The following is a 15,176-nucleotide window of genomic DNA, read 5'->3' as shown; positions in this document are numbered from 1 at the left end:
CTCCGTCAAATAAGTGACGCATAATGCGGAATGTCGAGAAACATTTATTCTAAACTTCCTGTCTCTTACGAAAAAACTTTCCGTAATACTCATTTCTGTTTATCTCTTCACGAAAGAAACAGTAGAATTTTATATTCAGCGTCATATCATGGGCAAGAATAGCTTCGAAGTGTACTTGGCTTAGTGATGTACCTGAACCAACTACGATTCGACAGTCTGCTTCCTGGCGAGGGATTAGCTGAGCGGTCTAGGCGGTGCAGTCATAGACTGTGCGGCTGGTCCAGGCGAAGGTTCGAGTCCTCCCTCGGGCATGGGTGTGTCTGTTTGTCCTTAGGATAATTTAGGTTAAGTAGTGTGTATGCTTAGGGACTGATGACCTTAGCAGTTAAGTCCCATAAGATTTCACACACACCCAGTCTGCTTCCTGCAAAATAGATTTGCGGTTTTGTTTCATACCTCGTAACGCAGGTATGTTAGGAAAACTGACAGCCTCAGATAATTTCGTTAAGAGACCCTTGAATAATTCTAGCAACCTGACCATGTTTTTTCGCTAAAAACGAAGAATGAGGAAGTCATGGCTGCATCAACAAAGTGCCTGCTGCGGAGGTCCATACGCAGCAACGTTCGCTAAAGTTTCGTTGAGGAGACATCTGCCACCTATGTCCCGTGCTGCAGCACAGTTGCGTCAGTTCTTTTGGAAAGTGCCATTTTTCCATGCACTGTATGTATTACCATGATGGCACGCGAACGGTTTAGAAACTTAGCCGTATCAGAAATGCTTCCTCCCTTGGCCTGAAAGCCAATGATCGCGCCGTTTTGGGCGCCAGATAAAATTGCTCCGATTTCGCATTACGACAGCAACTGCTGTGTTTTCTGTCCCCTGTCCCCCCCCCTCCCCCTGACATACCATATGTCTTCTTCGCTAGTGCTGCCACCTGTTGTCTTTGTGTTGTTATGGCACATTGACGTCGAACATAGGCTGTGGTGACAATAATGTGATTGGATCGTGCAAATTCGCCATGAGTCGGTCCGGTATCTTCTTGTTACAAAGCACATCATTTATTGTCCGCTATTTAAGCGATGCATTGCTAACGGGGTTTGAGATTTCTGGAAGGAGCGAGCCGTCGTCGGCGTTTTTTGAGCGAAACTACTTGACTGTACTCGTGTTCGGCAGATCTATGTTAAGAGGTGTTAAGTATTCTCTAGACTCAAGGCGACCATTCGCCGTAAGGCTCGAGAACTGTCCTCCTTGAGACAATCGCTGGGCTCCAAACCATCGGCACCACAGTTCCACGGCGCTGGCACCGACTGCCCGTTCCGCTCACCACACTGGAGGACTCGGATTCAGGCTATGATTGACTATAGGCCCCACGCGACCACGTTTTTCTGCCCGTTTCGTACAGTTACTAGAAGTGCCCTGTTCACGTCCACCCACTTTTCTCCTTGACCATAGAGTTGGCGCATTGCTGCACCCCTCCTCTGTCCTTCCACCGTCGGAGCGTGGCACGGAACTTAAAAGTTTCACCGCCACACCTTCATAGTGCTATGCTCGGCTGTTATTCAGACGCTGCTTACTTGTCCACCGAGACAGTTGGATCGAATATGACACTGACGTAATCAGCCAAAATAAATAAATAAATAAATTCTCTATACTGATGTGCAGTCTGAAGTGTTCATGACGGTTCTTCCATGCTTAGACTTGTCGGTGAAGATTGGTGTTGTCTTTAGCCGCCAGAAAAACACGGAGGCATCCAACCGACACTACTCAGTTTACAATATTTTAAAATTCATAAGTGGGGACGGGGGGCCGATCTCCAGCTCTAGCGTTAGTGGGGAGGTAGAGAGCGCCTGAGCGCCTCCTCACCTGCGTCAGCGGCCGAGGGCGGGACGCCGGCGCCGGGGGCGGGGGCGGAGGCGGCCGCCGTGGGGGCGGAGGGCGCCAGCTGCTGCGTCCTGGCGTCGCGGCCGCCGCCCCACGCCCACTCCTCGGAGTCCGCCGCCGCCGTCGCTGTGGCCGCCGCTGTCGCCAGCAGCAGCGCCGCTAGCCGCCATGCTGTCGCGAGCCTCATCACGTGCCGACTCCTGCTTCGCACAAATGCAAAATAACTCTCAGTGGCGTAACACACACACACACAAATCACATGGCTCTCGCTGCCTGTGCAGCTCGAGTGTAAAAGAACTTTGTCAAGTAGTCACTTGTTTTCAACTGTTGGACTTTGTAATTTTTTGTTCTTATGGATACACTGAAGATGCTTATAACTGAAACTTGTGGCTAAGGAAAATATAACAAAGGTTGAGATTAACAGTTTCCTATCCGTTACTGAGTTCTGAAAATCACTGTGAAAATGAGCAAAACTTAGGACGAAAAGAAGAGAAACAAATGACAAAGGAAGAAGACCATACAAATGGAAGCTTGCGCGAACTGTTGTCTTAGTTCCTGGTAACCTTCTGGTTGTGTGGTGGTGGTTCTTGAAACTTTTTTATTCCTAACGTTTCACACAGAGTTACGTGGGATTGTAGCCGTGCAGAATCGATAGATAAGTTTTATCTTTGACTGACGACTGTTCGATAGTCAAGTTTTATCTTTGACAAGGATTTAATCTGCTGGTCAAGTCCTCCTTGTCGTGGTACCATGGTTAAATGCATCTACTTAGAGAGGTCCAGTGTGGACAGTAACTATCAGATGGCAGCAAAACTTGGCAGATATTGTAATACTTGAACGACGAACCGATTTATGCTCGAAAAAAATTTGTTACAATTTTGGCCACCAGGCCCAAATCTTGCCCTGTGAATACAAGAAAGACATACAGAAATGCTTAGATATGCAGTGCTGACCAAAATTGGAAGTAATTTGTTTTCCAGTGTAAATCTGTTCCGCATTAACGCATTAGCATATCCATCAAGTTTAACTGCTATACGATAATTACTGAACCGCCGTGAGTAAAAAAAGTTTCTTAGTTCATGACCCTGCAACCAGGAAGATCCCACGAGCAACAATGGTGGAAGGCCTTAGAGCCTGTCTTAGCCTTTAGATAAAGACGTTTTGAGAATTGAAATGTTGTAGAGAGGGGTAGTGGATATAAAAGCACAACAGCTTTTATTTAAACAAAGAAGGTATTTCTTTACTTTTGCAGGTAAATAATATGTTTTTTCTGGTATTAGGAAGCAGATTGTTCAAAGATCTAGTTTTTGCAACAGAAAGTACTTGTAAACATTTGTGACATGAAGCGAACTGAAAGTAAATTAGAGTGAAACGATTGAGTTCCTCGTCGATGTTGTTCACAGAGGGATGTTATATTTTAAGGACAGATATTCAGAACACAAATTGATTAAAAGAAGGGATCGGTTGATAAAATTCAACCTGAGGCATTAAGGAATCATCAGTTTATTGATGCACAAAAGTGTATGTGGGGGGGGGGGGGAGGGGGTGGAGGTACAAATTGTAGAGGGAGAATAACGGATGAATACGGAAAGCAGGTTCAAATACTTGTAGGTCGCAATAGTTATTCGGAGATGACGAGACTTGCAGAGCATATGTGCATTAAACGAGTCTTACGACTGAAAAAATCAGCAACAGTAGGTAGGATTTGGAATTTCTGCGCGCCACCGAAGAGGTACACAAAAAATTGTATAATGAACTAACGAAAACAGCGTAAACATATTGTACTGCATCACAATTGGAAAATATCGCAGTTGAAATTTCCAGTTATACTGCTGCTTTTTCTACGAATAAAATCAAGTCTGACGTGGGTAGCTGTGGAAGCTTCCGAAAACAGTGCCACACCGAATCGTGACAATGAGTTCTAAGGAGAAGTTGCTGTACTGGAATATGTTGCTGTAAGGTGCATCACGTACGAGAGGCTATACCTGATATACTCTTCCCTAATATCGGAGTGTTTGGAATCTTTCTCAAATCGGAAAGAAGGGGAAGTCTGAAGTTACTAATATACGTTCTACGGCGGCTGTAGTTGTGAAATGAAGTCCATATGAGAATCTATTCCGGAAGGAATGAAAGACGATGTTCTTCCCATGAAATAGTGCCAGTCGTATTTCGAGCATCATTTGTCAAGAAATACTTAAAAACCGTTCTAGTATGTTCGCTTTAAGACCCACAAGGATAAGAAGAGGGAAATTATGACGGAATCTAGTACGGGATCACCTTTTCGGTACTTTATTTGCAAACAAAACAGACGACGGCACTGGTAGTAATGGTTTGAAGTGGGCTTCGCCACGTATTGTAGAGTAACTTATTTTACGGATCTGTTACGATTCTTGTTACGCCTCACTAAATTCGTTCGATGTCCGTTGTCATGCCTAGGTCATAATTTTTGCGGTTATTTGTTCTACAGTTGCAAGTAAGACAGAACAAAAATACCCTCAAGAACTGTAAAGCAACTACGGACAATGTGGCCACACAAATGAAGAATTTAATGTATGCTTGACAATGGCTCCGTACCGGCAATCAGCGTCTTGTGTTCAGTTTCCCCCAAAATCTTTTAGCAATACAAAATGATCCCTTTACTTTCCCTGCAGCAGGTTTTTACGAGTTTGTATAATTTCATACGGCTTCTTAGCATTCTACCTAAATATTTTCACGCTGCGACGAACTCCAAGAGGTTGACCATTAATCTTCTAATCGAGTACTAGTGAGTTTTCTATTAACGATGAGTAAGCATGTTCTCATTACATGAAAAGTTTTGTAAATATTACATCAGAAAGCGCTATTGGAATTATTTACAAGTATCTGGAAACAATGGGCTGTCGTGAAATAAATTACGCCGCCGAAAACATTTTTAGTTCCTTTCTGTTGTTATAGTTTCAATAGGGAAGACATTTGCGCTAGTGACGAGCGGCCAGCTCCAGCACGAGCTGCCAAATACGTGTGGTGCGTGAGTTTCTTGCGGTGACGAAACGGACAGAGGCGCACGGGAAGCGCCGACGCCGCCGCCCACGCCCGCCGCGCGGCTTGCTTTCACTTTCGCTCCGCCCTGCCCGGCGCTGCCCTGGATGCCGCCGCGTGGGACGAGCAGAGACACACAGAGACAATGCCAGCCCGCCTGCCGCAAATGTCGCCAGCGTTCCACCCAGGGGTGTCACAGACATGCCGAGTGCCGGGCGAGCGACTGTCATTCACTGGCTCTAACTTCTAATGCATTTCGAATGTCCGTGGCATGAACCGAAGGAACCGTGTACAACCTGGGGAGCACCAATGGAAGTTGTAAACTCGGACAAATGGACGGCGAGATGGACATCCGGAGAGCCGAAAATCGGAAGTCAGTAATAATAGTGGCGAGGAGTCCGACAAATATCCAGTCATACTATCTTTTACCTATAACGATGAAACAACATACTTCATGACTATAACAAAGAGACATAAAAAATGGCTCTGAGCACTATGGGACTTAACATCTATGGTCATCAGTCCCCTAGAACTTAGAAGTACTTAAACGTAACTAACCTAAGGACATCACACAACACCCAGCCGTCACGAGGCAGAGAAAATCCCTGACCCCGCCGGGAATCGAACCCGGGAACCGGGGCGCGGGAACGCTACCTCACGACCACGAGATGCGGGCAGAGATACATAGCCAGGGTTACTTCAGGTACGTGTTTGTGCTGATACTGTATCAAGCAGAAATATGAAATGGGACGAACATTTGAAATTCATAGTACGTTAGGCGAATGAGATACTTGGATTTGCTGGAGGAGATCCGGAAAAATAAAAAGTATCTGCAAAGGAAATCGCTTGCAAGACGCTAGTGCGACCAGTTTTAGAGTACTGCCCCAGTATTTGTGTCCTATTTATGACAAAAATCATCGAAAACAGAGACGCGATGTCTAGGGTCATAACAGGTCGGTATAGCCCAAACGAAAGTGGAAACAGAGTTTCTCGACCAACTTAAACGGGAATCTTCGAAAGAAATTAGGGCACTTACAGAGGCATATAAAATGGAATGGAATACAGAAGAAATTAGACAGTACTGGTATGATGATGCTCCCTCCATGGGTTATTGTACGTAAGTTGCAGAGTATAAACTTATTGTAGACGTACGTAATTCTCCTTGGACTTAACACTGATAGACAAAAATACCACTACACAAAAATATTCCGCTTACGAACTCTCTTCACTTCTCGGTTCTATGCTAGACTCTCCTAATAAGCTCTTCGTGTGTAGTTGTTAGTCACTTCTTTACGAAAATTTTCTTTCTATAACTGATACTCAGGAAAAGTATGGACAGCTACAGGCTCGTCGGTTTCCATTTGCGAGAAAATGTGTAGAACTTCCATGAAAAATAATACAGACTTGACATTAAGCGAACGTATCTCTCAAAAAGAGAAGGCAAAATTTCCATTATAGCATTTCGTAATTATTGAGGTGATTACAGACAGAGCATTAACTCAATTCGACACGGTGAGCAATAATATCAGATGCGGCCATCTAGAAGGAATCATACCAGCATTCATGTGACGTGATTTCGGAAAACAATCTAAACGCTGAGTCTGGATGGTCGGATGGAAATTGGAAACAGGTGTTTCCGAAAACATAGCTACTGTACCACGTTGCTCTGTGTCTCTCAAGACCTCACACGTCCGTCGTAAGCTATAAAAAGTAGATGAAAAGTTGCCAATACGCTTTTTTTCTTAACTTCCCGCCTCCCCCTTGGGTGGGCTGACAGGCATTCGATCCATTGAACAGCTAGGTTCTTTTCAGTCATATCCCAGTGAACTTGTAATGGGACAAAGGTGTTCCCTATTGGGAATGTATTGGAAGAGACTCCTAGTAAGGGCACTTGGCTTAAAAGGAACGGAAATCTTCCGCAAACCTTCGTCGGAACTAAGGGACTGGTGATCGTTTTGTTTTTGGGCTAATATGACCCAGACAAAAATATGTGCTTTTAATGTGTGTATGTTTATCTGGGAGTGAGGGCAGCAGTCTACGATTTGCACGATTTGTTTCAGTCGGTAGATACTTGGAAATCTGTCATCCAGCTCGCTACCGCTGTGTCTTCTGGACAACGACATATACTCACTAACAACTAATGCGCAGCATTAACTCAGTAAGGTAGCAAAGAGTGAAGTGCTATAAGTAAAGGTGGAATGATTTGCAGCAGGGATCTATACCGTGGGCATTTCCGAGCGACGAGAAAGTTTTCGTAAATTTTAATTGATGGTGAGTTGTATAGCGCGTCTTGTTAAACAGGAGGAGTCAACAAGTTCAGCACCGTCACCCACGCGAGAGTCCGTTATGGCAAGGGAAATTTTGTGGTCTGTCACCCACTCGGATAGCTGACGCAGGTTGGCATTTAGCTTTTGGGTCGTTCCTTCTTTTCTCGGGAATCAGCACTTGCAACAGCGGCGAGAAAGCGACCTCTCATCTCCCATTACCGCCCACTGTTCGTTTCAACTTTCTGCGCCAGACTCCTTACAGCAGCGACAGATTCTGGTATGAAGTCAATGTGGTTCGCTTTCTTTTTCGACTAGGCGCGAAACTTGGTTACATGCTTGGAGGGTCTACAAAATGGTTCTGTGTGAGTTCTACGATAGTAGCTTCTTGCCTACGGACAACGAAGATTTATTTGTATTGAATCTCGAATTGTTTTGAAGTGGTGATAATATTTATACTGAACAGAAGCAGAAATTACACTCCAGAAGCAAATACGTATTACCCTTTCCCCCAGCTTCCATTCGTGATCTTTATAGATCCTATACTGATGTAAAAAAATAGCTGCAGTTCACTTTTGAGTATACAACTAGCAATGCTCGGCAGCCTACTGGACTTAAACTTCTTTCTGCTTTTTAAACTCAAATTCAGAATGAAAACAGCTTATTGTATTAGCAGTTGCTTTTACTCGTATTACAAGGCTGAATCAGAATTTCAAGAACAGGTGGGGAGGCAAGATAACTGTGACTTTTTTCTGCTGCTTATCTCCGTGTTATAGTTATGTTTATAGCAGTGCAATGTGGATACTAAAAAACTCTAATTCATTTAATAATTCTGGATGCTTTGCCCATCAAATTGGCACAAATAAATATTTTTCATTAGTAATCTCACCACAAGAGGCCATGTGACTTGTGTATTTGGTTGCTAATACAAGCTTCTGAATGCGGCAGTACTGTGTAAACATAGCCACAACATCTGAGTTATTCAGAAGAGCTGACGGCGGGGGACGTACAACAGATCAGGAACAGTAGTAGTTTACACACGGTGTTATTGACGGTCTCTTTCTGATGGCGGAGGTTCACAGTCACTTCGGTAGCTAAATTTATTGTACTTCTCCCAAATACGAGAGTGATGTTCTCCGTTCAGATGACATCTGACGTGTATAATCATGCAGTATGATATTTGACGTCGCGTTACGTGCACAATAACACAAGGCAACCGCAGCTGACAACCCAACAATCGCAAGTATCTGAAATTCTATTCTGGTTGTTTAATAACATGAATTTGTTTTGAAATTAGTATCTTATTATGGTCTGTCCACCATATTGGTGTTACATTCTGAATGACGTAAATGAAGAAAGGGCACGAGGAAGGAAAAATATTAGGGTTTAACGTGTCTTCGACGATGAGATCTACACCTGCTTACATACTCCGTAATGCACTGTACAGTGTATGGCGGAGTGTTCATCGTATTATCGCTTTTCTTTTCTATTCCATTAGCTTAATGGGAGAGGAAAATGACTTAATGGCTCTATAGGTTTCCTAGTTCTCTTACCTTATCCTCATTAAAACTACCCAAGACATACGATGGCGGCAGCATAATGATCGAATAGTCTTCGTCGAACACAGGTTCTATTAATTTACCCTGCAGGATTTCGAGAGAACTACGTCCTGTGTCTTACAAAGGATTCCTCTTCAAGATTCCAGAGCATTTCTGTTACACTTTTGTACGGGCGTTACCGATTTTTTACGATCCTAGCACTGCGTCTCTGAATTCGTTTGATGTCTGTTGTTCTGTTGTCATGCCCGTTTAATGACTCCAAAACTGCATGCATTACATTTCCCGAGAACTCTTCCAACAGACCAAAGTTTTCCGTGCGCCTGTCCTAATGCTGATTTTATGTGATCGTGTCTTACATGCTAAAACGCTGTGTTGCGTTCAAGGTGTTCAGCACTTATCTTGTAAGTAGATAGTATTGAGGAGCTTCCTCTTTGTTGTTGGAATCATTTTTATCTACATTCAAAGAAAGCTCCCATTCATTCGGTAAAAGCTCCGATTCGATAAAGGTGGAATATGAGGAAAATAGGTCGTGTCCTTTGCAAATGAATGATCACGGCGATCGCAATACGCAATTTAGTGATAGCACGGGGAATATAAATGCGAAGGGTCAGATGGAGGTGTGAATAACGCTCCTGCAGGGCCTTAACGAGCGTGCCACATGGTTTCGTCATTACACGGCGGCGGAGGAGCTGTCCACAACAGCTGGGGCACGCTTTCCTCTGCTGACAGGCGACCCAGCGTGGTTCTCTCTGTTTCTCTCTCTCTCTCTGTTCCTATTAACCGTGAACGCAGAAAGCAGCCACAGTCTTACTGCAGTCCTGCAGCCTCTAATAAGTGCTAACGTTTCTCGAGTTCAGGTACACGGGTTTATACAAGTCCACTTCAATGCTGAGCAGGCGGAAAACACTATCTAGAAATAGTTCAAGTAACTTCTTAATTCTGGTACCCGGTCGTCAGACCAAATCGCATTTTCCAAACAAATTTTTCTCTGAAGGCATTGGATTAACTGAAACGGTCATCTAAAAGAAATAAAAAGCGATTTGTACTGTTTCACGACTAGCTTTTAAGGATCAGTCTATGTAAATTCGTAACCGCTGTGTCTAAAATTGTCGATGAGAAAAACAGAGACAGAACCACTGCGGGTCGCCTGTCAGCAGAGGAAAGCGTGCCCCAACCTGTTGTGGACAGCTCCTGCGCCTCCGTGTAATGAGCAGAATGGCCTAACGAAAACGACGCCGTTTGAATCCGACACTTTGTCGGTGAAACGTCCGTGACACTCGCTTGAAGTGGTATTTAAGTGACCTGCAGGACAACTGAAATCATAATGACCAGGTTAGTATTTGAATGGCGCTTATCTTGAGTACCAGCCTGGAAACTTTACACCGAGTGACGTGGCGCATTTTTTTACCACATTGAACTCGCATTCGGGAGGATGCCGGTTCGAATCCGCGTCTGATTATTCACATTTTCGTTTCCCGTTATTTCCCCAAAACGCAAATTCCGTGGTGGTTCCTTTGAAAGGGCACTGCTGATTTCCTTCCCCATCCTTATTCAATCTGAGTTTGTGTTCCGTCACTAATGAGCTCGCTGTCGAAGGAACGTTGAACCCTAATCTTCCATCCTTCCTGTTTCGAATCTTTTTGCACTCGATTACAAACAACAGCGCTGTGCCGAAATGATATTACTCCGAAGCCGAAGCTTACCTATTTCTTCGGCTTCGTTTGACCTAAGCAGGTATTCGTTATGTCTGAGGGACTCTGAAAACAGTTTCCTGTTCTTCACCTATAATAGAAAACATGATGGTTTTTGGACTACTGAAACGCACCGTAATCCTCACGGCAGTTCTTCAGTAGTGCAGAGGCACTCCAGAATTCAGAGTACGGAAGGAGGAAATGGTACGTCGACAGCAAAGTCATTAGAGAAGGAGGGCAGCAGCTCCGCTAGGACAAGAATGGAAAAGGAATCCACTGCATCTTCTTCAAAGGAACTCTCCTGACAGTATCGAAGTAGGAAAACACGGAAAACCAACATCTGGATAGTCGGACCGGGATACGATCTAAGTCCTCCAGAATACGGATCCAGGGCCTTAACCACCACATCACCTCGCTCGCTAGCTATCAAAGGAGACAGTATTCAAAGCCATTAAGCGTTAGAAACAACTTTGTTAATAAAGTGGAAAGGAAAAATTGCATAGTGACTTTCTGAATCAAGTCTATGAAATAGCGATTGTGTTTCGATGTAGGTGAATAATCCGATTAAACAGAGAACAATTTATTCCAATTATAATGATCATTATGTCATTACTTTCGCAGTGATCATTATGTCATTACTTTCGCAGTTCTAAAACTCTAGGGCTCGTCTGGGATTTGAACCCGGGAACTCCTGCACCCTAAGCAGGAATCATACCCATAGACCAACGAGCCATCTGACATGGCGAATGACTATTATTTCAGTGCACTGGGTCCCTCGATGTGGTCCAGGGTGCTCTGGAAAGTCTCTTGTAGGCTGGCGGGATGGGGGCGGCACGAATTCCCGCTGTCGGCGGCCTTCCTGGGCTATTGGTACCTTCATGTAGAGCTGATTCTCTGCTGTTGTCGGCGTGTAGCCAGTGTTAACAGCGAGAAGCGCCCGCCTTCTCGCTACCTGCTTCCTACGGAGACACCGGGGCAGGAAAGGGCGTTCCCCTGGGCGAGCGATTGCAACGGGAGGTCAGCCGTAAGGCACGGAGAGAGAGGAGAAAGCCGATCCAAAGAAAGCAAGGACTTTCACTGGCCGCCTGAAAGCGTAGCGCGTCCTCGCCCACGGCGCCGTCAGCTGCCGTACACCCACGGCCGTTTCTGCTGGCGCCGCCTGCTTTTGGTAGTGAACGGCCAAAACCAGTGCGCCCGTCACCGCCTGTTCAATAATACGCGCCAGTTCCGTGCAGAGCTGGGTCCGGAGGAAAACAAAAATTAGGATTTAGCATCCTGTCGACGAAAGGTTGTCACAAACGGAACACAGACTCAGAGTAGACAAAGATAGGGAAGGAAACATTGTCCTCTCCATAGGGAACGTTCAAACATTCACCTTAATCGATTCATAGAAATCACAAAACACCTGTACATGGATTAGCTTAACGAGATTTCAGTGCCTTCTGCGTTATCAACTGTAGCTACATCTACAGCTACGTCTGGCATAGGGTACGTCCTAATATACCAGTTATTAGGGATTTTTCCCGTTCCATCACGTACAGAGCACTAGAAGAATGATTATTTAAAACTTTTATGCGAGTGCTGTAATTAATATAATCTTGTCCTCACGATCCCCATGGGAGCGATATGTAAGGGGTAGTAGTATCTTCCTGCTATCATAATTTAAAGTCGGTTCTTGAAACTTTTTTAGTAGACTTTCTCGGAATAGCTTCCATATATCTTCAAGAACTTGCTCAGTTCTTTCAACATCTCCGTGACACTCTCCTGCCGGCCAAACAAATCTATGATCATTCGCCTGCCCGTCTCTGTCTACATTCAGTATCCCCTGTCAGTCCTTTTTGGTACGAGTCCCATACACGTGAGCAGTATTCTAGGATGGGTCGAACGAGTGATTTTTAAGCAATCTCCTTTGTATTGATTATGTTCTTCGCGGGTATTCTTCCGGATATAATCGTCTTCAGTACACGATATTTCAGCGATCGATCTGGCCACCATCTTCAGATGGATCGCCGAAATATCGTGTATTGAAGACGATTATAACCGGCAGCATACCCGTGAAGAACATAATCATATAACACGCCGGGAAAATCTACGGGATTATAATCTCCTTTGTAGATCGATAGAATTAATCCAGTATTCTATCAGTAAACCAAAGTCTGTCACGTGCTTTATCTACGACTCAGCCTATTTAAGTGTTACACCAAGGTATTTGTATCAGTTTATAGATTCTACCTGTGACTCACGTGATATAATATTCGCAGGACACAATATTCGTTTTGTGAAGTGCACTATTTTACATTTTTGATCATTTAAAGCAAATTGATAATCTTTGCACCACTTTTAAATCCTATCAAGGTCTGACTGAACATTTGTGCAGCCTCTTTCAGACTATACTTTCTTGTAAGTAACTGCATTGATTATCCGCAAAAAAAGTCTGAGGTGATACTATTAATGTTGTCCGCAAGATCGTTAATATACAACATGAACAGCAAGGAACCCAACATATTACCCTGGGGTACACCAGAAGTTACTTCTATGACTCTCTATCCAAGGTAACATGCTGCGCCCTCCCTACCAAGAAATTCTCAATCCAGTCACAGATTCTGTCTGATACCCTATACGATCGTACCATTGATAATAAAGCGAGTGAAATGCTTTTCCGAGATCAAGAAATACTCTATCCACCTGTCTGCCTTGACCCACGGCTTTCAGGGTGTTATGTGAGAAAAGAGCGATTCAGGTTTCACATGATCTATATTTTCGAAACGCATGCTTGTTGGCATGGAGGAGCTTGTTCAAGCCCCTACACCATACTGCCAAGTTAGGGCAACAGGAAGCGCGGGATTAACTGATTGGTGGAGCTGTCTAAGAGGTTGTTGTCAGTATAACCCAATAACCAACGAGAATGTATTGAATTTTAACGATGTAAATCTCACTTTCGTGAGATGCGAAATTAAGGAGGTGCAAGGAAATGTCAGTTTTATATAATGTTTAAAAAATAAGAAGAAAGAAGTATATGTTTCATTCTGACGAGACAAATGGAATCGAAATCTTTCGAAATAACACCAATGGTTATGAGATTAACTTTCAACACATATATCACACATTTTTCCTGTATATCTGTTTAAAGAAACGAAATTGCAAACAAAAACGTTGTGATACTTTTCCAAGGCGTATTGCAAAGTTCTCCCACTTTAATGATAAAATAAACCTGCGGTTGTTCCTTATTATGCAAAAACGTACCGTTACTGATCAGTCAGTAAATTTTAGTCATTATACGTTTGGACGTGTGACTCGGTGGTTAAGTGAGCAACTGTCAGACAGCAAATGAAAAAGGATGGTGGCCCAAACCTCAGTTGCTAATATAACTTGTGTCTGTCACGTATCATTTGTTTCCCTTCTGCCTACGATGTTTCTATATGAAAAATTTACATTATATAGACTTTCGAAGTCCATCTTAAACTATAGGTTGCCCTCCAAAACTCCCTCCGTCCGCAATGGCCTCGGAAGGCCCAATGGTACCGACCGACCGCCGAACCATCCTTACCCGAGAGACGTCATTCGATGCGCATATCGAAGGGCATGTTGTCAGCTCACCTTTCTCCCGAACATTGTCAGTTTTCGTGTCCGGAGCCGCTACTTCTCAATCAAGTAGCTCCTCAATGGGGCTCACAAGGTTTGAGCGCCACCCAGTTGCCAACGGCGCTCGACAGATCTGGACGTCACACATCCAAGTGCTAACCAAGCCCGGTGATCTAACGGAACTGGTGTTACCACTGCGACAAAGTCCTTGAATTGCTCTACAAGGGATAACTTAATTGAACCTTCGGCTTGAGAACCTCCCAAGAACCCTTAACTTATGGCATTACATTCAACTCATTTTGATGCCTTGTTTAAAAATTTATTTGTGAACGTTTCTCGAGACATAAAAATTTTTCTTTTCGTTTGTTGATTAGGAGTCACAGGATTACGATAGACAAAGATCCAATTTGTGCTCTCAGCTTTACAGCTGTTAGAGTTGAATCAGCTGAAAAACATCATCATACTAAGACCGTACTGAGGTCTTATATGTTCTAGATGACTTGTAAACTGAGAAAATCAAAATTAATAAATCATTCCTAGCATACCCCTCAAACACACACACACACACACACACACACACACACACACACACACAATAACCAATAGATGCTTGTATTTCAAGCGCACAACAAAAATTGTTTTAGTTGTATGGCACTCTGGTGTAGATAACGCTTATCATAGCGAACACGTACACGGAAAGAGAACTGAAACAGGAACGATACTAAGCTTAAAGGTGAGGGAAAAACTACGCTGAAAGTCGCAACCGTAATGGTAGGACTAGCTACTAGGACGGAGCCGGTGCGTACCTGTTAGGAAGCTGTTGCTGAGACGCCTGGTGGCTGTGTGTGCGGAGGACCTGTGAGGCGCTGTGGCTGCAGGAGACGAGCGGCCGCCTTTATATGAGGCGCGCCGCAGAGGGGGGCGGCAGCAGCTTTCCTCTGGCTGTGGCCGCGGCGGCCGCTGCCGCCCTGCCGTCACAGGGAAACCCTTCGCCCTTGACCGAGCTCGCGGCACCCCGCGGCCCACGCACACAACCGGACACCCTCGCCAGTTTAATACACAATCAACCCTGCCCCTTTTTTTCGTCGTCCAAAACAGACAAAGAGGACTGGGTGGGTGGCTGTTGACCGGCCTACTGGTCCCCAGCTGGGAGATGCTACATTCCGTTTCAGGTTCCGGT

At 44.4% G+C, this 15,176-nt stretch overlaps 1 protein-coding gene across 4 annotated transcripts in view; it reads right to left on the bottom strand.

Annotated features, from left to right (window-relative positions):
* The window catches only part of LOC126354469 (uncharacterized), a 42,564-nt gene extending 27,688 nt beyond the window's left edge, over positions 1-14,876 (bottom strand). For 3 of the 4 annotated variants that reach the window (XM_050004170.1, XM_050004167.1, XM_050004171.1), the window contains exons 1-2: positions 14,803-14,865; positions 1,865-2,085 (exon numbers count right to left, since the gene is read on the bottom strand). In XM_050004170.1, coding sequence (XP_049860127.1) covers positions 1,865-2,069 — 205 coding nt within the window. In that variant the 5' untranslated portion in view covers positions 2,070-2,085; positions 14,803-14,865. Of the gene's footprint in view, positions 1-1,864; positions 2,086-14,802 lie in introns of all 4 variants that reach the window. The other variant, XM_050004168.1, reaches the window with a different exon arrangement.
* Positions 14,877-15,176: the final 300 nt, after the last annotated feature.

The sequence above is a fragment of the Schistocerca gregaria genome, chromosome 3 (assembly GCF_023897955.1).
Source record: "Schistocerca gregaria isolate iqSchGreg1 chromosome 3, iqSchGreg1.2, whole genome shotgun sequence".
Taxonomy (NCBI): Eukaryota; Metazoa; Arthropoda; class Insecta; order Orthoptera; family Acrididae; genus Schistocerca; species Schistocerca gregaria.
This window is presented reverse-complemented; position numbering and strand designations above follow the sequence as displayed.